Source organism: Schistocerca americana, chromosome 7, assembly GCF_021461395.2.
Source record: "Schistocerca americana isolate TAMUIC-IGC-003095 chromosome 7, iqSchAmer2.1, whole genome shotgun sequence".
NCBI classification, from domain to species: domain Eukaryota; kingdom Metazoa; phylum Arthropoda; class Insecta; order Orthoptera; family Acrididae; genus Schistocerca; species Schistocerca americana.
Genome location: NC_060125.1, coordinates 370,721,096 through 370,746,912, shown reverse-complemented (window position 1 = coordinate 370,746,912; position 25,817 = coordinate 370,721,096). Strand labels below are relative to the sequence as shown.

Sequence of the window (25,817 nt, the reverse complement as noted above, 5' to 3'; positions counted from 1 at the left end):
GATAATGATAACGGTTCTTGAGAAGGCTTATTTTGTGGAAGAGTTTACTCAGACCAAATCGGATATACAGATTCAAATGAACTTCCAGTCAGGATACAGGAAGCAACCACCCTCGCGGACGTCGATACACCGGTGACACAGGAATTTAATGAAGACTGAAGGGTCGTCGTGACGCATCATACCGGACGACCTGGAATCAGTGAAGCTGATACAGAACGGATACGGCTGGCTATTCAACGTTCACCGCGAAAAGTCTATTCGGAGGGCGTCGCAGGAGCTCCAAATTCCTAGGGCGACTGTGCTTCGGATCCTTAGGAAACGTTTATCACGCATCCATACCGATTGCAACGTTTGCATGCACTGAACCAGACGACAAGCCACGACCTTTGCATTTCGTTATGGACGTTCTTCACCGTTTAGAAGAGGATGGAAATACCAAAACAATCTAGCATTTACTAGCGAAGCAACTTTCCACACAATTTTCGCACCTGGGTAACGATCGATTCGCATGGTGTGACAGAAGAGACACGTGAAAGCCCGAAAGTGAATGTGTGGTGGTGTTTAATGGTTGATCGCATCAAGGGACAATTTTTTTCCAAGAAAAAACAGTTAATTCTAAAAACTATCTTGATACCCTTGAGCTGTTTGCTTTACCACAACTGACTGGCCGCTGAGACTGACATTTTCTTTGAGACTGTCATTTTCCAGTACGATGGTTCACCGCCGCATTAGGCTCAGAATTTGCGAGATGTTGAAGACCAGGTGTTTCCAGCTCGCTGGATTGGCACAGGAAGTTCAATTCCCTGATCTCCTACGCCGCCTGACATTACACTGATGAACTTCGTTTTATGAGGGTATGTCAAGGACAGATTCTACCAAACGCCTGTGAAACAAATCCATGATTTAAAGAATCGGATCCACAGTCGATGCGGATATGTTGCGCCGAGTGTGGACACAGATTGAACACAGACTGGATGCTGTACATGCCACCAGAGGCGCACACGTTGAAATTGACTGAATGGTATGAAAACTTTGTGAGGTTGTGTATTACATAAGCCGAACATGGTTTGAATATCTTAATTAGTTTGGATTGTATGACATATTAAAGTCGTGAGGTACCTACAGAGACACCCTGTATAATCTTGTCCTCGTTTGTCTTATGGGAGCGATACGTAGGGGGTTAAGTATATACTAAGTTCTTCACAGAGCAGTGTTTCTTCAAGACTGGTAACTAGGCTTTGGTGGGATATTGCTAATATTTGTTTTACGGACATTAGGCAATGGTCCAAGACATAATTCTCTGCCTGACGTTTCGTCTTCCAATGATGAAGTCATCATCAGAGGCTTTTACGACTCAGAAAGCAGTTACAGTCTCATACGTGCTCAGTAAAGCGAATTGTTTGTATGTATCCACGCAACGCCACGACCATTACGTGGATACATATAAATAGTTCGGCTTGCTGAACTTCTGTGAGACTAATTGCTTTCTGAGCCGTTAAAGCCCTTGATGTTGTCTTTTCACGACTAAGCATACGAGACCATACCATTTGATTTTCCCATATACCGTTACATCTAGTCATTTGTACGAACTGACTAATTCCACTTGTGACTCACTATGCTAATCATAGGACCCTATTTTTCTGCGTTTCGAGAACACCAAAATTTTACATTTCAGTATATTTAAAGCAAGTTGCCAATCTTTGCAGCTCTTCCAATCTTATCAAAACCGAGTGGACATTTGGTCAGATTCTTTTCTGTTATTTCTAGGCTAATAACACATTTAGAATACGTGAATACACAATATCGTTCCGATCATAAAACTGACTACACGAATCCGTGAGACTAACCAACTTATACGCCCTCGACAGTTAACAGAGTGTGCTTTCTGCATTTGTCTCCTTCCTCCTATACCCTGACAGCTGACAGGTCAATCAACAGCGGTGATACTGGTACTAATGTTTCTTTGATCGATGTGAACAGGAAAGGTAATAATCATACGAACTAAATGGCTAAGATTTCTGTCCCCACTTGTAATGTGTTAGTAATTTACTACATTTTTGGGTGTAGCATGAGAAATATTTATATGTTTGCGCCATTTTTATGGTAAAGAACAAAAGACATCAAAAACTACAGGGTGTGGATGGAATTGTGGAAATTCCAAAAACACAAATATAACCAAGCCTAATACAGTGTAGGAAAACCGCTCGCGTTCAAAACGGCTTCCACTCGTCTCAGAATGGAAAAATGCAGGTCCTGTATGGTTTTCAGGGAATCTTATACCGTTCAGGTAACGATGATGGAGGTGGATAGCGATCACGCACTCTTCTCTCCATACACCACAAAGGCTCAATAATGTTGAGATCTGAGGACTGATGGCGAGAAGCGATGTGACAATTTATCCGTGTACTCAGAAAACCAGTGTTGGACGATACAGCTGTGTGGACAGTGCCCGTCATCTTTGAACATATCACCATCCTTGAGGAACAAACAATGTGCCATGGGATGGACAACATGACTCAAAGTGATCACATGTTCCTTGAAAATAATGTGACCTTGCAGAGTAACCATGGGGACCATAGAGTACCACGATATGGCTGCCCAAATCACAACCGAATCCGTATCATGTCTCATCATTGGGACATAACAGTGTGAAACAAGGAGAACTTTTGATCACTAATTGTCACAAGCAGCCACAACTCATCCCAAAATGTATGTGTGTAGGGGCAGCGGAACCAGTTCAAGGAGGGTAGCTGTGTCATCGATGAAGAGGCATGCACCACTATCACTAAGGATAAAGCAGGGAAGGAAGCTACTACCGTTGCACCAACTGGATCTGGTTTGAACGAAGAACAATGTCAACGAGTAATAAGAATTCCGCGTCAGTTTTCGGACGATGTCATACCTGAAATGGATAAAAGAACAGACTAAGAAGCCAATGATAAAACACCTAAACGCTGGGGATCATCCACCAATTAGACAGCGCTCATTTAGAATGCCGACAGCTAAACGACAGATAATCGGGAGGAAGGAATCCTCACAAGCGACTTCTAATCAAGCTGCGGGCCTATGGGGTATCGTCTCAGTTGTGCGACTGGATTCGTGATTTCCTGTCACGAAGGTCGCAGTTCGTAGTAATAGACGGCAGTTCATCGAGTGAAACTGAAGTGATATCAGGTGTTCCCCAGGGAAGCGTCCTGGGACCTCAGCTGTTCCTGATCTATATACATGACCTGGGTGACAATCTGAGCAGTTCTCTTAGGTTGTTCGCAGAAAATGCTGTAATTTACCGACTAGTAAGGTCATCCGAAGACCAGTATCAGTTACAAAGCGATTTAGAAAAGATTGCTGTATGGTGTGGCACGTGGCAGTTGACGCTAAATAACAAAAAGTGTGAGGTGATCCACATGAGTTCCAAAAGAAATCCGTTAGAATTCGATTACCCGATAAATAGTACAATTCTCAAGGCTGTCAATTCAACTAAGTACCTGGGTGTAAAAATTACGAACAACTTCAGTTGGAAAGACCACATAGATAATATTGTGGGGAAGGCGAGCCAAAGGTTGCGTTTCATTTTCAGGGCGCTTAGAAGATGCAACAAGTCTACTAAAGAGACAGCTTACACTAAACTCGTTCGTCCTCTGTTAGAATATTGCTGCGTGATGTGGGATCCTTACCAGGTGGGATTGACGGAGGACATCGAAAGAGTGCAAAAAAGGGCAGCTCGTTTTGTATTATCACATAATAGGGGAGAGGGTGTGGCAGATATGATACGAGAGTTGGGAAGGAAGTCATTAAAGCAAAGACGTTTCTCGTCGCGGCGAGGTCTATTTACGAAATTTCAGTCACCAACTTTCTCTTCCGAATGCGAAAATATTTTGTTGATGACTGAACAAAACCACAAAGACTATGGAGATGCAGACAGGCTACTAACACACAGAGGTTGATAAGGGTGACTGTGAGAAGACTTCCTTCATAAGTCCTGAGAGCCTCTATGAGTTCATTCTCCATTTGGACTATCTAGCTCCAGCCACCTTTGAATGTAAATCTGCTTCGTAAATGGACGACATGTCCTTGTTATCTGCATGACACTGTCATTTTTCCAAAGCCATTTGGAGACCATCTAATAAGTGAGCACCATGTTCTACATTCAGACTATAACTCTCGCCTGAACCCGAAAAAGGGCCTTTTTTGTCGCCCGCGGAATAAAAATCTTGCGGCATCTAATCTATTCTGACCCAGAGAAAATTACAGTGGTCACAGATTTTCCAACTCTTTGTCACATTCGTGATATGAGAAGTTTTCTCCGAATGTGCTCATACTACCGGCAATTTGTAAAGGCAACTCCCTCGAAACAACTACCGCAGGGAGACGCCAAATTTTCCTGGAACGCGGTGCAAGATTGATCTTGACTTGTCCTTATGGAGGCGCTAACATTTTCTCCCGTTCCAGCACTTTATGACAAGAATGCCGAGACAGAACTTCACACTGAGGCTAGCGGTTTTGGGATAGGGGCAGGTCTAGCGTAAAATCAGGAAGGTGCCGAAAAGGTGACAGATTTTGCTTCCAGAGTACTCCCCAGGTCCGAGAAGAACTACTCAACAATTGAGAGAGAGTGTGCCTTGTAGTTGTTTGGGCCATCAAAAAGTTCCAGCTGTAGTTACTTGTCAAGCCATTCACTGTTGTGATAGATCACCATTCTCATGCCGGCCCACTGGCCCTGAAGGATCCGCCAGGTCGACTGGCGAGATTGGAACTTAGGCCTCTAAAGTATGACGTCACAGTGGTGTACAAAAAGCGGACGTCGTCCATAGCTTCCGTATGAAGCCTTCTTACTTTCCAGAGTGGCAGATCGGCGATGGGAGTCTGAAGGAAACATAAGACCAACTCGACGATGGTGGTGCTTCGAGGGGTTGTCTTCGATACTCATCGTAGTGATGAGGACGTAACAACATGACCAGAATGCGAGGCATCACCAGTGCCGCCATACAGACAACCAGCGGCAAGATCCAGATCCAAACAAAGTGTTGCAGTCAGCTGAAACAGCGGGTCACTGTTTCTCCAGAAGATGGATCAATGTCGTGATTTCTGGTGCCATCAGTGTGGTGCAGTGGTTATCGTCACTAGCTGGCGTGCGGAGGGTCACCGGTTCAGACCGACCACAGAAAATATTTGTTATTAAGTACTTATGATTTCTGGGAGGTTCTTGAAACATTTTACGTTTGAAATGTTTGTATATCTGGAATATTCAATGGTTCTACAAATTCACTAGCTTTCTGGAATATTCGATATTTATATAAATAACTGCACACTCCATCTAGATCAGTTCTGTTCTGGTTCTACACTGGTGTGCTTAATAAACACGCCTTCAATATTCAGTGATGTATTTATTGACAATCCAGCTTTCGGATTCGGACTTGAGTGTGGTCTTACAAGAATCAGAAAACAATGTATACAGACAGAATGAGTAAAAATTTTCAGTCATCAAACATCTTCGATCCCAGAATACGAAGGAAGAGTTAGAAATGCTCACAGCGCCTCTGTGACTTCAGGCAATTAAGTCTGTAATTGCCACTCAACGCAGATGGGCTTGGAAGCCGTTTACTCAGAATTACATACCGCCATGTTAAGCGCAAATGTACGGGATGAAAGTCATTCTAAGCAGTTCATAGCTTCTTCGTAACTGCGTGGTGAATCGAAAATGTGCCTCAGACTAAAGATACGGCAGCTTAATTTGCTTTTCATTGCAGCTTCTCTCTAGCAGTCATTTCCTTGCATCGTATCTTCATAAATGTGCATTAACGACACATGTTTGTAGTAATTTTTAAAGGATACAGAATCGCGGGTGGCGCACAGCACTTTACATGAATGCCATTTCTGGCATGAATGCTTGTCAGCTGAGCAAATGCATCCGTTTTAGAATACTACAATCTTAAGGTTTCTGTCTGTCAATTTTCCATTCCTTCCAACTATGGCAAAGTATGATAAGTAAAAATGCCAAGTTGCAGCTCCAAGTCTATGCTAAACTGTAGGTTCCCTTACAGCTGGATAAGTCTGTTCAAAGGTCGGAAGAAGGCAATGGCATACCACCTAAAATAGTACGTTGCCTATTAAAGTAATCTGATATTAGAATCAGCCCTCAGACTGGCAACAGTTGGATCGTTTGCAGTACAAACTATTTCAGCATCAGCTTTATTTTAAGTCACAGACATAGTGGCCATATACACAGTAATTCCGTATCTTCTACGGCTGATCAATTAATGGTGTTTATCTGTGATTAAAGTTTACAATCTGCAGCCCAGTCTAAAACATTATACTCCTCTAACCTCCTGAAACCGAATTTGTCTGCAAGGTTGAAGGTACTCTGTTATAGATGATACCTTAACACTTATGGAACTGTCTGCACAAATGTTTCCATGAAATGTGTTTTTCGTGAAGGCCGTAGCTCTACTTTTCGTTGCTGATGTTACCACATTGTAACTTTATTCAACAATATTTGATTAACGAAGACAGCCAGATTGTATGCATGTAGGACGATACTGCCTTGAAGTAAAATATTCCCATGAACTGCTGATCTCCATTTTACGATTGCTTTCACATAAATGTTAAGAGCTACTGATATGAAGCAACATTACTGTACTCCAACATTCATTGCCTCCCATTTAGAAAATTCTGTCCATAACTTCTCTCTTGTTACAAACTGTGACATAAAATAAAAGATCATTCATTTGTTCTAGATAAATCATTCTGTTCATTTTTCGTATGAACATGGTGTATCGTTCCTTCTTGTACCTTCTGCCATGCACTTCCTCGCTTGAAGTGATAAGCTTTCACAATGAAAATGCAGACAACCCAGTCTTCCTCAGTCGGTGAAGCAGAGAAAAGTTCTGAACTTCAAGTAGCAGCTGGTAAATTGAGTGGTGGGGGTCATGGTTGTAGCGCCGAAAGTGAAAAATATTTCTCTGTCTCTCTCTTTCTCTCACTCTCTCCCGCTTTCTGTCTACCAGCATACATGCTATCGTGATGGATGACTCAACAGATTTAGATGTCCTCTTGCAACACCATATTACAGAGTTACTAAATTCACTGTATGTCGTTTCTATGCATCAAAACTGATTACAAAAAAATGGTAATGAATAGCTGTTCAGGAGTTCGGTCTAGTTTCGTCACCTTGTCTCAAAAGTTACGCAAAGCACATTCCCTGATCCCTGAAACAAAAGAAAAAACAATCTCATCTGACAGTTTTGTACCAGTCACCAAAGATAAATTAAAACTGACGTGGTATGGTGACCTAGAAACAATGCCCATGTTTCAGTTTGTGTACTAGCAATTAATTCGTGCGTAGACGACCTCATTACAGAACTCGTTTACTCACCATTTTTGCGTCCATTCTGATTGGTTGCTTCCACGTAAAATCACTGCTGGCCAAATGAACACTATCTAGCACACGAAGGCCTCTTGTTCTTTCGAAGTTTTCTTTCTGTCCTCCCAGTCAAATTCAGACGTTTCCAACCAAACCAATCGGCGTCGTCCCAATTACCACATCGGCCTCGTTATTACCCTTGTTTAGAAACGTTGTACAGGGCGATGACTTCTGAGGCAACAATGATGAAAGCCACAGTCAGTCACGTGAGTTTTGATTGTCGTAACAACAAAATCATGCAATAAGTGTAAGCATCTCGTCAGAGACTGGGTAGAAAGAACAGCAAGGATACCGTTTCTAGCAATTATATGTAGCAAACGTCATCCTTCCTTTGCCAGCTGCGAACAGTGAGTGCTTTGTGTGCGTGTGTGTGTGTGTGTGTGTTTTTTGCTGTTTGTGTCGCCTTTTCTGTAGAATTACTTTAATGTGTTGAATATGGGCCTTTGCACAGTGTAGTGTATTCGTTTCTAATAATTTTCCTGCTATTAATGTCTTCTGTATTTGATAGTTTTTTTTCTACTGTAAGATTATGGTACAGGTTGTGGCTGAATTTTAGTATTTTTAAATCCGCTTCAATTTTAGTTGGTTTTGGGGCATTAGGTGGTCAGCAAATGTGTGTGGGAGATGTCACTCAGACTTCTGAACTTCAAGTAGCAGCTGGTAAATTGAGTGGTGGGGGTCATGGTTGTAACGCCGAAAGTGAAAAATATTTCTCTGTCTCTCTCTTTCTCTCACTCTCTCCCGCTTTCTGTCTACCAGCATACATGCTATCGTGATCCATGAGTACGACACAAGTTAAGCTTCCACAACACTGTAGAGATGAGTCATACAGATCGTAGTGTCAGGGATTGACCTTACAAAATAGTTAAATGGAACATGGGCCAGTGGGACTCCCATATATTTCAGAACCCTAGAACATGTTCCCAACTCAAAAGTAACGAGGTATCTCGCACAATAGGACTTGTTATATATCAGTATGGAATACGAAAATATCGGTCATGCGAAATCCAAAAGCGATGGACTGAGGCAGTCAGGTAGCTTCAGAATTTATTGACTTGCAAGAAGTCTTTCACTCAGAATCATAACAACACTAACTGCCAAAATTTAGTTCATATTGGTATCAAAATTTGTGACAGGATTGAAGGTTTCTTGGTAGGAAGCATATTATCTTGGATAGAGTGTCGTCTCAAGGGAAGTGTATTGAGACCATTGCTGCTCATGTTATACACACGTCAAAAAACGTTTTGCATCACCTCGGATCCGAGAGTCTGGAACCTATACAAAAAATTGGAACAGAGATCTTCATAAACATCATTCCCGCCCTTTTTATTGCTCATGAAAACCACACATTGCATGTTGTACCACCAAACAGCGAGACCTTCAGAGGTGGTGGTCCAGATTGCTGTACACACTGCTACCTCTAATACCCAGTAGCACATCCTCTTGCATTGATGCATGCCTGTATTCGTCATGGCATACTATCCACAAGTTGATCAAGGCACTACTGGTCCAGATTGTCCCACTCCTCAACGGTTATTCGGCGTAGATTCCTCAGATTGGTTGGTGGGTCACCTCGTCCATAAACTGTCCATTTGAATATATCCCAGGCATGTTCGATAGGGTCCATGTCTGGAGAACATGCAGGCCACTCTAGTCGAGCGATGTCATTATCCTGAAGGAAGTCATCCACAAGATGTGCACGATGGGCGCACGAATTGTCGTCCACGAAGACGAATACCTCGCCAATATGCTGTCAATATGGTTGCACTATCAGTCGCAGGATGGCATTCACGTATCGCACAGCCGTTACGGCATCTTCCACGGCCAGCAGTGGCGTACGCCGGCCCCAAATAATGCCACCCTAAAACAGCAGGGAATCTCCACCTTGCTGCATTCGCTGGACAGTGTGTCTAAGGCGTTCAATCTGACTGGGTTGCCTCCAAACACGTCTCCGACGATTGTCTGTTTCAATGTATATGCGACGCTCATCGGTGAAGATAACTTGATGCCAATCCTGAGCGGTCCATTCGGCATGTTGTTGGGTCCATCGGTACTGTACTGCATGGTGTCGTGGTTCCAAAGATGGACATCGCCATGGACGTCGGGAGTGAAGTTGTGCATCATGCAAGCTATTGCGCACAGTTTGAGTCGTAACACGACGTCTTGTGGCTGCACGAAAAGCATTATTCCACATGGTGGCGTTGCTGTCAGGGTTCATCCGGGCCATAATCAGTAGGCAGCGTTCATCCACTGCAGTAGTAGCCCTTGGGCGGCCTGAGCGAGGCATGTCATCGACATTTCCTGTCTCTCTGTATCTCGTCCATGTCCGAACAAGATCACTTTGGTTCACTCAGAGACGCCTGGACACTTTCCTTGTTGAGAGCCCTTCCTGGCACAAAGTAACAATGCGAACGGCGGTATTGACAGTCTAGGCATGGTTGAACTACAGACAACACGAGCTGCGCACCTCCTTCCTGATGGAATGACTGGAACTGATCGGCTGTCGGACCCCTCCGTCTAATAGGCGCTGCTCATGCATGGTTGTTTACATCTTTGGGCGGATTTAGTGACATCTCTGAACAGTCAAAGGGACTGTCTATGTGATAAAATATCCACAGTCAAAGTCTATCTTTAGAAGTTCTGGGAGCCGGGGTGATGAAAAACATTTTTTGATGTGTGTATGTTGATGACTGGGCAGACAATATTAATAGCAACCCCACACTTTTCACATATGATACTGTTATCTGCAATGACATACTGTTCGAAAATAGCTGCACAAATATTCAGTCAGATGCTTTAAAGTTGTGCAAATATTGGCAACGTGCTTAAAATGTTCATAACGTGAAATTATGCACTTTGCGAAACGAGGAAAGTAGTATCTAGACTACACTATTAAAGAGTGACAACTGGAATTAGTCAGTTAATATGGATACCTCAGTGTGTTTGTGGTAATATAGAATGGAATGAGCACAGAGGTTTAGTCATAGGCAGACTTTGGTCCGTTGGTAGGATATTGGAAAATGCAATATATGAACTTACATGCACCTCTTGTCAACCATTATACATGGTGAAAACATGCAGTATTAACACATGAAAACTGAATTCAGTGCTTTTGTATAGTTATCCTCAATTTCAATTCTTTTATCACCCATAAGAGTCTGGACACTGGCTTTGGTGTTCCTGATAGCCTTTACATAGGCCTACTAACAGAATTTGTGTTTTGTGAGAGGCCTTTTGCTACAGTAACCGCTGCTTTCTATTAGGCCTAGTTAAGCTACGAAACAAACTTATTTTTACACGATTCGATCTACTCATTTAATCTTCAACATTCTTCTGTAGCACTACATTTCAAAAGCTTCTACTCTCTTTATGTCTTAAGTGTTGCTCATCCACGATTAACTTCCATACAAAAGCTTCCAGCAAATCTTTCCCAACTCACAAATTTATATTTTATGATAACAAAATTTCTCTTTTTCAGAGATGCTTTCCTTGCCATAACCAGTATGCATTCTATGTTCTCTCTGCTATGGCCATAGTTAGTTATTTTGTTACCCAAACAGAAAAACTCATCTGCATATAATATCTCTTTTCTTATCTAACTTCCTCAACATCATTTGATTTAAGACTATATTCCATTGCTGTTTCTTACTTTTGCTGATATTTCTCTTACCTCTTTTCAAGACACTATCAACTTTTTTCAACTGATCTTCCATGTTCTTTGCCTTCTCTGGCAGAATTACGTCGCTGGCAAACATTGAACTTTTTAATTCCTTTTTTCTGAATTTGAGTCTTCTTTCCAATTTTCTTCTTGGTCTCCTTCACAGCTTGCACAATGTACAGATTGAATAACACTGGGAATAAGCTACAACACTGTCTCACTCCTTTCTCTACTACTGATTCCCTTCCACGTTCTTTGACTTTTATAACTGCAGTCTAGTTACTGTACAAGTTGCTAATAACTTTTTGCTTGTATATTTTGTCCCAAACAACTCCGGAATTCCAAAATTTGTATTTCAGTCAGTATTGTCAAAAGCTTTCTCTAAATCTACAGATGCTATAAATGCAGGTTTGTATTTCTGCAGCCTATCTTTTTAGGTAATTCGTTGTGTCAGTACTGCCTTGTGTGTTAATATGTTTCTCCAGAACTCTTAACTGATCTTCACTGAGGTCAGCTTCTATCAGTTTTTCCAATCTTCTGTAAATAATTCGTGTCAGTATTTCTCATCTGCAACTTGTTAAACTGATTGTCCAGTAATATTTACTCCTGTCTGTAGCTGCTTTCTTTCGAATAGGAAATATTACATTCTTCTTGAGGTTGTTGGGCGTTTTTCTTGTGGCACGTTTCTACGGGAATGACATCCATCCCAGGGGCCTTGTTTTGACTTGGGTCTTACAGATTTTTGTCAAATTCTTTTCCCAAACAATAATCTATTTTCTACAATATTTCCTTCAATTTTGTTTTTCTTATATAGAGCTACACATTCCTCCTACGTTGTAGTCCTCCTTTCTTAGTGCAACCTTTCCATGCGAGTTCATTAATATTTACACAGGTGTTTTTCTATTCTTCAAGTCTTTGACTTTCCTATACGTTCATCCATCTCTCCCCTAGTCCTGATTCTACAGCCTTGCATTCTTTGTATTGCCATTCCCGATTTTCAACTTTGCATTTACGGCCAGTCTCATTTTTGGAGATTATTAGTCCATCCCTTTTGCCTGCGCATTTGCTGTTTATAACTTCTCCTTCCATCAGTTACATTACATATCTTATGTCAACCAATGATCTCGATTAGGCGTTTTCTGTATGCCTATTTGATCTTTTGCTGCCTTGACTATTTCATTTCTTGGGAGCTAACCACTCGCCTTCTGTTGTATTCTTTTCCTCTGTTTCAGTAAATCCTAGCGTATCTACTTTATGCACAGGATAAGCAACCTTTTGCAATTAGATTAGCTCCTCACTCCTCAAGTTGCTGCTCGACTCCTTTTTACACGTTTCCGGTAATAACTTACTGTAAGCTGTTGGAAACTATTCGTAATTCCGCCACTGATTATGCAGCGTAAGTAGTAACAGCCCGACACAACATCTACATTCACAATCAATTTTCTATGTAAATGCTAAAGGCTTTTCCATTGCCAACCTGGTCTAAACAGCATCAAAGTACCATATCTGATGTTTATGACAGGCTAGATAATCTTTTACTGTAATGGATCGTCTGATCCGTAGTAAAATCGCTTGCACGCTCGATTATTGAAAGTAATTGAGTAACCAGAATTCCTTACGTATGTGTGCGTGTTTCTTGCATTTACGGAACATACGCCGGCAAAAGTACTGTCTTCTGCGGTTACTTAGCAAGCAGTCTAATAGCAATGCTGCTGTGTCATATCAACGTAAGACGCAAGCCTAATGATTATACTGCAACTAACACACACACACACACACACACACACACACACAATAGCGCGCGCGCGCTGTCAGAAGTAGTCGTACACTAATTACAATTTTGTATATATATGTCCCAACTCTGAAGTTTGAGACTAGTGGGAAATGAAATGTACGACCAGGTCGTACACAACGAGGATGATCAAGCAGAATTGAAACTAAATGAAGTAGCACACAAAATACGAAGACATAGAATACAGAGGTATGAATGCGGACGGATACTCATAAAAAATACACTGGATTCAGCAAACGTTTTATGCTTGTATCTTCTATACGTAATTACTCTTTTTAGCGTATTACGCGTAAGACTGACACCTCTCTTCATGATCTTCCATTCCTGAAGAAGTACCGGAATTCCGACAACTGGTTATTGGCTTAATATGCTGCTCTCTCAGATGCCTGCTCTGTTCATCTAATAAAAAATAGCTGTCAATGCCACATTAGAGCCGTTAACTATGCGACAAATTATTGTCTTGCAGGAAATGGGCGACGATGTACGTTCTTGTCGTGATAACTTACACGACATATGCAAACAAACGACACGATTTCTCCTTCAGAAGGTGGATAAAAATATCCTCAACTTGCTGTCTCTTTAACCAAGAAAATCTTTAGCTCTTTGACTGTACACTACGCTATCGAAGGGCTTTCTGCTTGCTTGATTACTCTGGAACTAGAACCCAGGTGCATTGTTTAATGCCCCCCGATTTTTGTCTTGAAAAAGATATACCAAAATTAGTGAATGTTTCAGCGCCATGATGGTGGATACACTTGGTATTAGGAGAATCAGAACTATAAATATACTATTAAGAGGGGTTGAGTAGCACTCCCCAGTCAATATGTCACAGTAATGTGGACGAAAATCCGTATGGAGCTTATGCAACTGTTACCTCTGCAGCGGACTGTTGAATTAACAATCTGCACAAATCTGCTGACGCCTAAGCTGGTTTAATAGCGGCAGATAAATTCAAAAACCTGTAGTGAAATGTCGATATCCCATTACAAATGAAAATCACTTTCGAAAGAAGTGTGAAGCAACCGCTGCAAAAGCACTCACATAAATCTGTCAATCTCTTCAGACGTAGTTAACAATGGAAAACTTCACTGACAATGTAACCAGAAAACGTAGAAGGAAGCTGAAAGTTATAACACGCAGAATACCATGGCCACTGTGTGGAGGTAATATACAGTGTGACAAAAATCATGTCCCTTGTGACACATAAGAATATGCCAGAACTCCACCGACAAACTTTCAGAGGTGGTAGCATGGACCAAACCGAGAAAGAAGCTTCGTGAACATACCTTAAGAGCTATGAAAACTTTATCTTCGATATTGTGAAACAAATCTGTTCTACTGCAAGCTCTTTGCTTTCCAAAACAAGATAAAAAAGTTGTTCAGTAAACATGTGCTCTAAAACGTGTACCTTACGTGCTACGGGAACTTGTTCATCATCGCTACTGTGGCTCTCAAGAACGCATTTTGGAGCCCTTGTTTGTTAGACCTTTTCTTTCTTTGGTCCGTACCACTACCTCTTAACAATGGAAAGCGAAGTGCATGCAATAGAAGAGATTTGTTTCGCAGTATCAATGATAAAGTAGGGAACATAGCTTTTAAGGTATACATTTCAGAGTACATGTTTACTTCACTTCTTCCTGTTTTGGTCCATGCTACTATCTCGTAAATTGTCGATGGAGTACTGGTTTACCCAGTTCTTCCTATGGGGTATGACTTTTGAATCACCCTGTATTGTGCAGGATAGGGAAAAACCTGTCATGTTTGAGGTCCCTAAGAGCCCATGTATGTTACTTCCTGTCACGGAGGGCAGTCGATCACGGGCTCTGTAGTCCCAGTACAATCCAAGTAGCCTAGTTACATCTTCATTTCACCATGTTTCAAATTTAAGGTCAACGGCCAATTTCGGACGGTAGGTTTTTCCGGTATGTGCTTTTCGAGTAACCCAGTAATTTCTTGTTTACATAATTAATACCCTATGTGATCTCTCTCGTTATGTCTCAGTTGGAAGCGCACCGTGCATGCCAATAACACTGTAACTGATTTACGGATGATCTCCCAGGAAGATTTGTAATGAAAACAGAAACGAAGAATTTTATCGTCTTCTTTAAGGGGCGAACACTTAACAAAAAATGAAAGATACTCGAGCAATGCTAGATGTAAGATAATGCCTTCCCAAAACAAAATATGGAAACCATGAATCAAGAAAGTATCCAGTACTTTAAATTCTCAGAACTGAAAACTGAAGTCTGCATAGCACGGTGTGACCGTGACTTCACGTATCCCAGAAGGAAGGCTGTGAATGAGATTTAACTGTCGCATCGGCAAGCACATTTTCTCAAGTGGCAGAAATTAAGCCTATTTTCAGACAATTCACTTGATATTAAATCCCCACATTTTCTTAGTTGTGCATCACCCATAATATTTTTTTTTTCTTTTTGAAGCAGTAAAAACCAAAACACGCGACAATTTCTAGATACCTTGTGACCTATCCGTGATCACCAAGCCGAGAGCTACCACCCCTTACCCCTCTTCGTTTCTACCATTCTTCCACCATCCGTCATCACATCTCGGATCCTCTCATTCCTTCGACCTTTTTTTCCCTTCATTTCGACGCGCGAAGCAAGGGCCCTTTGTTCTGCTGCGGCTGCCCGCCACCTTGTTCTATCGTGGCTCATCACGGCTGACCCGGAGCTTGTTGCTGGAGCCCGGGTGGGGAAGAGTGAGAGATGGAGAGAGGCGGCGGGGAGGAGAACGCAGCGGGAATGAGAGAAACAGCGTAAGCTAGAGTGGTAACTACTCGAGCTTGCAAGGAACAATTTAGTAAAATGAGAACGAAATTTATTGTCAGTGTCTGAGCACAATGTTTATTTCCTTATATTTCGGCAAATAAAGCTCAGTTCATTTTTATGAACATCCTTTCTGTAGCTAATCTTGATGTTATAAAAGAAAAAAAAATATGTCCATGAAGAAACGTTTTCCTTCTTACTAACTTCACTGTAACTAACATGCCCTCACGGAATGAATTAAGGAAAACATACACAATAACATGCGTAATGTATGTATGTAAACAAATGAAAACTCATGTGTTTGTATTTCACACAATAATTACGTATTTTAAATACCGTCAAATGCTTTAAAATCAACAAGTCTTAATGGCTGGGGCAAATGGATTGTTCAACAACCGAAGACACACATATCTTCTACAACAAGAAACAAAATTTCCTTTAAAAGAGGTAGTAAACAAAACAGTGACTTACCGCGGCAGATGGATGTCTAGCCGGGGCAGGATACATGATGAAACTGTGCACAAAATACACACACGGCTATATGCCAATTGAAGAAAACATCACCTCCACATATTACCACTTTCGGCAAAACCGCAGGTTGCTGAACCCACAACACCGCACACGAAATATTTTACTGTTGTCACACTTTTCCGTTACCAATAATACGAATTACTTTGATCACAATTACATTTCACAGCGCCAGTTAAAAATACACTCATTATTCTTTTCGTTTATTCCATTAGGTAGCCGATTTTCATTCAAATATACAGCTTTCGCACTCTTAACGCGCACAATCCATTGTTCCACTACCGCCACCGCCAGATACTCTGCTTGTAATGGCGTATATCCCACGTGGTATATTGGAGAGAAACGTCACATATTTCTCAGCCAATGATCAGCGAGAACTGCAGAAGCCCCGCCTGCTGGTGGAAGAGTGACAGGTCCCCTTCAACTCCGCGTGGAGCTGAGACCACAGACCATAAAGAGTCAGCCAGCACACTTCCACTACAGCTAATGATATCACTTATTGTACCTTTCACTACGTTAGTCGACGTTCAGTTATCTCTGGTTTCCACATAATTTGTGCAATTTGTTGCATATTTATTCAATAAAAATGTTGCTATATGCTCTATTACAACTTAGTGGTATTTTTATATGTGCGTTAATTACTTTTATTTTCACTAATGAAACAAAATGTAAAGTTAGTCTTTTCACTGATACCTATTGTCAGAATTTTTCGAGGAGTGGTATTGCTGAGCCGCTGAAACTCTTTGGGCTGAGCAGCCTGGCAGTATGGTGGAGACCTCTGGTGAGGGACGTCCGAACCAGGTGCAGACCATATTGTGTTTTTATTCCAGTTTATCCGTTACAGCTGCTGAGGAGAGCTGCAGCGGATAAAATTAGGGAATTGTTTTGATTTGTGAACCTGGGCTGTGGAGTATGTCGGAAAATCAAGAAATGGACATCAAAAATTTTGTATTCAATGCAGCTAGGGATGGCAGATTACGGCGACTGAAGGTAATGTTCTGAAATGTCCTTATGTTTTTAATCACACGATTGCCACTTTATCTGTTCCTAAATATTCTGTCGTCATTATCAGATCCCATTTTCCCTGAATTTCTAAGCTGTTACTGTTTATACGATTGTAATCACTGCATTTCGTAGATGTTGTTTTGTTCCTGTTTAACAGCACTTTAACGCATGCAAAACTAAACGTTAGTAGCAGACATTATAATAGTGCCACAATTTATTGCTTCAAAAATAAAATCATTTTGCAAACAATGCATGAATCGGTTATTAGTCCGTGCCAGCTTAGTGTACAGCATCTCTGGCATTTGGTCTGTACTCTATTTATTAGTCCGTTTATTTTATTTTACTTTATCACGAAGATAGAAACTGAAGAATAGTGATTATGCAAGCTAATCTGACAAGTCGTAATTGTAGATTCATTGTTCACGTATCCAGTAGAAGATAAATGAGGTAGACGTTTTTGGTAGCCCAGTTGAGGTTATGTGCTATTGTTATCAGAGTAGGAAAATTCCTTAGTCACAAGTTCATTAAGCCTTGAATGAAAACAGCTTGTCACCAATTTCATTGGGACAACTTGATTCGTATATTGCCAATTCTAAAGATAAATTTTCGTTTGCTGTAGTCCTTGCAAGAGTTCGAATTTGTCCTTTTTTCCTCAATACTGCTTTCCTCGTAGTGAATGGCGTATTTTGTATTTGCGAGGCATGTCTTTTGTGTGTAAAAAAATAAAACTTATAATATGTTAATTGGCTTTAAGAATTCATTGGCTGCTACCCATCTCCGTAATTGTGTTTGGCGTTTCATATATTTTCGTCTCATTTCTTTTCGTATATGTTGATAAACGTACGGAGTTGTGCGATTAGTAGTGCATACATTTTTGCTATTGTTTAGAGTTGTAATTATTGTCAGTTTGACAAACACTCACTATATATCGTTTTACTGGAAACAGTTGCCCTCTCCTGTCGGTTTGCCTTAGTTTGGTTGCTGCCGTATTTTGCTGTTGTGGGTGATTAATGTCGTGAAATGATACACACGAACTTTTTCATTCATATATTAGTACAGTATTACATTCAGTAGTGCTCTCAGATATCTCGAGTCAGTATAAAATTCAGCTGTCTGATAAGTCCGGTAAAGTAGCCTGTTCTCAGTATGGTCTGCTATACAGTTGTTAATTCTTGAGAAACGTTGTTTTGTTAAGGTATTAGTCTGTTGACAATTGCAGTGGAAATCCCGCTCAAGTTAGGCATGCTGTATGTTCTTTTCTGTTGGTGTTAGTTTGTATTCTTTCTTTTTAACATCATCAATCTGTCTGTACAGACATAATTCCAAAAGATGTAATTCAAATGATTTTCTTTAATACGGAAAAGGGAAGCCAGTCTGATTTAAGAAACAAAATGTGTTGTAGATGAAGACAATTATTACGAAAAGTGGTAGCCTTTCAATTTTGATAACTGTATACATTTGTCACAAATGCGATCTGTATGGCATGTAATGGTGTTGGGTTCGTAGTTATTATTTTTGCTTTTTTGTGAATGGTTCCAGAGTTCAGAGCTTTGTGAAAGGTCTCATAACCGCAGAGATTTAAAACAAGTCATATTTAATTTTAAACATCGAGATAACTTCAAGGGAATATTTACAAACACGTTTTAATGCAGTCATTTGTCAAGTGCTTGATATGGTTCTCTCTCTTGTCATATTTACTGTTTGTCCAAACTTTTTTTTGTGGTAGAGGATGTTCTACTGCTTTGTGACACGACGGTAGGACTGTGACAAGAATTTGAAACCTTACCTATGATGTGAAAATTTGTGTAGTTGTACAGAGATGGTTGCTTTTCATTAAGCCTATGACAATATTTTTATTAACTTGAGCTAAGTGATTGACTACGAAACAGATACATTTCCATTACTTTACGACCGAAATGACAAAGGTATTCTTTATTGTTGAATATAACCATTCTAAATTTGTAGGATTTCTGAAGATATCTTCATTTTGTGATCGTAGCCTAGGTTGTTCAGTGGATGGAATTCAGTGAAGTGGAATTAAAACATAAAGCTGATGTATAAATTCATTTGCATCTGAAATAACTTGTGCAGGTGACTATTGCTTTTCTTATGACAGTGTCGAGATTTTTAACACTCGTGAAACTGATGTAAATAATCATATGCAGATGTTATCTTAGTGTTACTTGTTGTAGAATAAATAGCAGTGACAGTTAATGCGAAGGAGAGAGTTTGCAGCCTAAAGATTGGATTGCCCATAATTTTTTAAGTTAGCCGGTCTAGCGAGAAGTGAAAGCCACGATTCCTGCCAGATGCGGAAAAGGTTCAGCTGTTACACTGGCATCGGGCTTAGAGCCTTAGTAGTGTTTGTTTCGGTTTGAGGTGGGAATTCAGACATAGTGAACAAGGCAAGGCGAGCTGTATTCCTTGATGTGTGACGTATGTTTCGTAATTGGTGTCCTCAGATATATTTGATTGTCAGTCGTGTTCTTTAACTTTCTCGTAGTTATTGTGGATGGCAAGTGCATTGAAGATCGCGATACCGACATTATGCTGTGTACTTTTTATTTTATTTGGTATTGTGACAGATATGTCTATGGGGTGCCCCAGGAGGAATGGTAAATATTAATGGATATGACAAGAACGACCATTCGAAGCAAAAAGTCTAGTAAACGTGGACTCTAAAATGCATGCGCTAACAGGTATAAGTACTTTCAGTAGAAGAGGTGGGTGTCAACAGTAGCGGAAGATGAAAAAGTGCTTGTAGCTCGTAAGGTATGCACTTAAGAGCCCATGTTTACTATACAATTTTCTCATTTTTTGGTGCACACTGCATCCTTCCAAAATACGGCAAACAAAGAGCTTGTAGTGGAGATTTGTTTCACAGTATCAAAGATGTACTCATTGCTCTTAAGGTAAGCATTTTAGAGCCCTTGTTTACTAGACTTTTTGGTTCGAATGATGGTTCCTGTCATATCTGTGCATATTGACCATTCCAAGTGGGGCACCCTGTATGTTGTATCCTGAGGTAGATCAGGTTGTAACGTGATAATTCGGTTGTGAATTTTCGCCAACGAGTCTACTATAAAAAAGTTTTTTAGCGGAAGCTGATCTGTGACGTAGTTTAAGGCTTGGGTAATGCTGGATAGTGACACTTCGTGAGTTGACGGATCAAAGAAATGTCATAACAATATTTTTTTTAACATTTTGCGTATTCTATGTGCTATACACTTTGCCCTTAAATTTTCAAATTTAACATACTTCTACACGTTAATAACAAAATGCCACTATAAAATACCCTCCATTCCCATGGTGGGTAGCGTTAGTTTGCAAGTTTTGGTTTTGCTAATGTTTTCGTGTTGTGACTTCATCCTAGTTGTACTTGACACTTATAGCTTCACATTGTTAATATCACCGATTTAGCGGAGTTGTATCGCGTTGTTTACTAATTCCAACATTCATCCGATCTTTTGAACATTTCTGTACTCCCCTTTTTTTCTCGTAGACAGTAGATAGCTAATTCTTGTGTGGTATTATTTTTTGTATTACCTCTTACCTTATTTACCTTATTGCCATGCAACAGAATTCTTTCTCATTGTGACACACTTTTGAGGCAAAAGTGTAGAATTAAATTTATTATTTTGTGAGCAGTAATGTAAATGCTTGGCGTACACGATACATAAATACAGCCGAAGATGCTTTTAGAAAGAACGCTGATTGCATATTTTAAAGAGATAACATTCTGTTTGACGTCTACTTCCATTTAAACTGAAGACTCAGTGCGCGGAGTATTAGTGGCATACTGTAATCAGATAGCCTTTTACTCACAGATGATTTAATGCGCAGTATTACAGAGCCACTCGTTAGTTTAGCCTGCTGACTGATGTTGATAACTTTCTTTCATTCGGCTCTTGGGAGCATCGCAAACACGTCTTCACACAATACACGTGCCATATTCTATCGTGTATATCATCATCCAAAAACCTCAATGCCTTGTTTATGTAACCACTTTTCTGTCTCAAGTCGGCAATGCGTTTCGGCTATAAAGCTGCAGTTCCACTGGTTAAATTTTTCGGTATGAATTTTCTTGGACAGATTTTTGCTATTCTTCTCAGAATATAAAGTGCAGAACCCACGTCTTACAGAAAATCTCTATTGCATATGTTAAGGCTCGATTTATCTTCTAGAAATAATTTGTGCAGCTGTTACAGTTTCTCTCGCTTCTTTTCCTTCCCAAATCCAATATGAATGTCTTCTAATTGCTGGCGGATAGCTCCACAGGAATGTTTTCCACTTCTTCCTTGGTAATTGTGTTATTATAGACATTTACAATCCCTGCCATTTTTTAGGGTGTTTGTTCCTCAGACCTGCTTCTTTATAGCAAGGGGAATATTACCTGTTGCCTTTGTGGTGCTACAGAAAATTTGTCTCCGTCTGAATTAGTGACGAAGGCACGAGTACTTCCAAAACTACCGCTGATCGAAGAAGATACTATGAAAACTGCAAGAAATTGCTTGGTGCTCTTAACACATCTAGCGTCGTACATGTCTGTCATAATAATACCTGTAAGTACCCCTTCATTATATGCAGGTCACATGTTTTATTTTCACAGATCAGACCCATGAACATAAATATAAAGCACAACATTGCATGTGTATAAAACACCTCGTCCACTATAAAATTCATATTTTGAACTAGAAGAAACTACACGCGCTGCTGTCAGTTGTTTCAGTTTTATAGGTACTTGATGCCGTGTGACGTTACAATTACTGTCACTGCCACAGAATTAGAAAGGAGCGCCCAGAAACCTCTTCACGCCATTTTGGTCTTATTTTGTTACCGGGTTATTTTCATAGTACGAACCGTATAAACTGTGATGCGAACTAAAGTGTAAAGCCTAAAGCAGAGAACTTAAGTAAAGAAATTCCACCTGTTTTAATGTACTATTGTACATAGCACCTAAACCAGCCCTAGTTTCCTTAAAATAAGTGAAATAAGCGTTTGCTGCAGCCCTTCACATAAAACAGCTATGCATTTTTTTGTGGACTGGTTTAAAACGGTGCTAAGTAATAATAAGCTCGTTTCCTATACCTTCTTTCCTTTAGTTACTAACCCACTTCCCTGTTGTGAAATACTTGTCTATTTCATACTGAGAAACACTGGTGCTCTGATGCAACCATTGTTTACGATACTGGACTCAGTTTTCGGCAGAAATTCTGTTCAATTTCTTTTCCAGGCATCTTGATGTAGGTTCTTCGTAGTTTTCCCAAGGGTTTCTACTGCAAGGCCAAGGCAGATAGTTATCCTTCTCCGGCTGACTTGGTGCTTAGGCCTTAATGGTATTTCGAAGTGAACGAGGTCTTACATATCTTCCCTTTCTTAGATTCGTAAACGTAGAAACGCTATGGTGAACAGCGAGGTGAAGGGAATTTTCGATGTAAAGGAGTCTGAAGTTACAAGCTCTGGCTGATAGTCTAATTATATCTTTCGACTGGTCGATTGGTTGGCGTGTTCACTAAACCAAATCCGAACGGGTAATCGGAAATCGTTTCGCGTCGATAAAATACAGGGCTCACTTTCTTATCGTCGCTTTTCTTCTCTCCTAACGACAGATCATCGAATGGTTCCGATATTTCACGAATACGCTGCAAACTGAAAAACTGGCATTACTTTCTCGAAAATAAAATTACATCTATTAGAATGAAACTGGAAAACTTTGAAAATTCTTATGATGAAAACTGTCCGTAGCTAATGGTTAGGTTATTGTAACTGGTCATACTAGATAATGGCGGTTCACACCTGTTTCCTAAGAATATTTACGTTAAAATTCGCGTAATTTGTGGAGTAAATATTGATTTCAGTACAACTATCAGAGGAACGGAAGACGCGGGGAATCGAGGCTTACATGGGAAACAGAAATAAATATTTTACAGTGTTCAGTAATATACCTCTAGTCAAGAACAATAACTGGAGTTTCCGTGGTCGACAGACTTGTGCATCGCCCCTAAATCGATTCAAGGGTCGCTAACCTACTTTGCGTGCAGCCTTTACGGAAACAGTTTCCTATTATGACTGTAAGACCGGAGGTAATTCCACCTGCCGTTCGAGAAACCACTATATGCTGCATTCGTAGCCTGACATTTCTTGGGTGTTATTGTCAAATGCAAATTAAAGCATTTCTAAGTCCCATCTGTTTCAGGGTATTTTATGTATGTAGAGACCACTCGTTCACTGTGTGTATACACAGGGCTACTTCTCGTTACGTCACTCTATCAAAATCATTCCTGCTGCTCGTCCGTTAAGCTTAAATGAAAGTTTGATTTCGAGATCGCAAATAAATTCGTGTTAACCAGCGAGATAATTACAGAAGCTAGACCTGTTCGTATATATGCGTCGGGGAGAGCAGGAATAGGACTTTCGTCTGATTTTTCTCTCGTGCACTCCACGAAAAGAATCGCAGAAATACATTTTCTTGAATTTCGAGTACATAATTTACCCAGTAGTTCATCCAGTACGTAATTTTATAGACAAGACACAATGTTTTCTTAGTTTCTTCGTTGCTGTTATTTCCTTGGCCCGAGACAGTCGTTTCAGCACATGTCCCCCCCCCCCCCCCGCCACCTCCCCCCCCCCCTTGTGGTAAGATATTTGGGACTTCTTCTTTAGATTTCAAACTTTTACATAAAGTGAACCATTTTTGTACCTAGAGGAATTGGGAGGAAAAGCTGGGACGATTTGGGGTACTTATGACAGCCAGAAAAAAAGTTCTAAAACATACGAGAAATACTGGATTAAGATTGGAAGAAAGCAGCTTTGTTTTTGTACCGCAGCTGATTATGTTATTGATGGCAATTTCGTATATGAACTGATAGTTTGAAGCTTGCATCTTAAGTCACTGTGAGCGGACGGCGTGGTCTGGAACTTGCTACGAAACGGCTAAGTTGTGCCAATATCTGGCACCGAGCCTGTTTTCATTCGTTGGGAACGGCATTTTGTGATGGCCTTCACATCTGCGTAGTTCCCTTCCACGCATAGCTTACCTCTTTGCTCCTGTGTAACTAAACGGACAGTATTAAAAATTTTAATCAAGAACTCTGATATCTAAAATGACCTAAAATAATTTTTCGTGAGGCATGGGCCTATGGTTCACGGTATCCATGTCGCGCGCGCCATTCCTCTGGTTTACGTTACGAATTAACTGCAAATGGTGTAAGTTAACCTGTTGGGGGCTCAGTGGCGTCTGAGAGACTTCGTGTGTCTGTGGCTACGGACATCACCTATCATTTCGGTCGTATTATGACCGAGAAGAGGGAGAGCAACGACGACGTTACTACGAGATTAGAAAGTAATGAAACTCACGTGGGGAAAATATAGCTTCAGAAATTGAGTTTTGCTTATCTACATCAAGGAACAAACATTTGCCATTGAGAAATTACATAACGTATACTTTTTACATCCTTTATTAAACACGGAATGTGAATAAACTGTTAATGGAGTAAGATTTTTCCTCAATTGCTGAGAAGACGAGAGTTGGAATTGTAGTCTGCGAAGGGTATACCACACATTCACATAGTAGCCTCTTGTGATAAAGGTGGCCACAAAGATCTGAATGGCCAAGAACGGTGCCGTCGACGTAACTGATTCTCGAGTTATCAGCATAAAAGGCGATATGAGTTCCAACTGACAACGATTTGGCTGTTATAGAGGTATGTATGCGGCGTGGTTTGTGAAACCAAAGGTCTCCAATGCGTTATGATGGAATAATTTGACAAGTTCAGGAACATTGATGACTGAATTTCGCTCTAAATATAAATCAGCAACTACTCATTACGTTCTGACTATTGGAGGATAATGTGTACAGGAACATACGACCAAACCACAAAATGATTTTCTAGCTAAACGCACTCTTGTAGGAAATGAATTACAGGCACTGACTGGCATGAAACGAATGGATCGATAGAGATGAAATCAGTATAGATGCAGTGACGGGAAATGATTCTAGTGGAAATCGTTCACACACACTGACCCTACAGTGTAATGAATATCTCGTGATGGGTGAAAATTTGTACCAGACGATAACTAGAACACTAGTTTTCTTTTGTTCACGGTAGTAGTGCCCGTAAATTATTGGTGGAAACAGCATGGTAAATGAAAGCTTCAATCAGATCTGGAAGCGTGCTCGGGTGGCATAATTGTTAAGACGACTCCTTACTAAAATCAGGAAATTCTGCTTCGTATCCCGGTCCGGGACGAATTTTCGGGTATTATGACATTCGTTCCATAATCTGTACCTATTAGTTAGAGCAGCGTCCGCCATGATCATGGCGGACTGGTAAGACCTATCAACGTGCTGTTGTATATGCTTAGGAGTCCCACGGCACTTAGCTACTTGAGCCCAGAAGAAGAAGTTCAAAATGGTTCAAATGGCTCTGAGCACTATGGGACTTAACACCTGAGGTCATCAGTCCCCTAGAACTTAGAACTACTTAAACCTAATTATCCTAAGGACATCACATGCATCCATGCCCGAGGCAGGATTCGAACCTGCGACCGTAGCGGGCGCACGGTTCCAGACTGTAGCGCCTTGATCCGCTCGGCCGGCAGAAGAAGTAGTCCTTCGGCGTTATGTCT

At 40.7% G+C, this 25,817-nt stretch overlaps 2 protein-coding genes across 2 annotated transcripts in view; one reads left to right on the top strand and one right to left on the bottom strand.

Moving 5' to 3' along the window:
- LOC124621802 (protein groucho) overlaps positions 1–16,517 on the bottom strand; it is a 696,988-nt gene extending 680,471 nt beyond the window's left edge. Inside the window, exon 1 of the mRNA XM_047147238.1 lies at positions 16,128–16,517. Coding sequence (XP_047003194.1) covers positions 16,128–16,163 — 36 coding nt within the window. The 5' untranslated portion in view covers positions 16,164–16,517. The remainder of the gene's footprint in view (positions 1–16,127) is intronic.
- Positions 16,518–16,940: 423 nt separating this feature from the next.
- The window catches only part of LOC124621997 (protein fem-1 homolog CG6966), a 130,558-nt gene continuing 121,681 nt past the window's right edge, over positions 16,941–25,817 (top strand). The window contains exon 1 of the mRNA XM_047147542.1: positions 16,941–17,174. Within this exon, the coding sequence (XP_047003498.1) occupies positions 17,097–17,174 (78 nt within the window). The 5' untranslated portion in view covers positions 16,941–17,096. The remainder of the gene's footprint in view (positions 17,175–25,817) is intronic.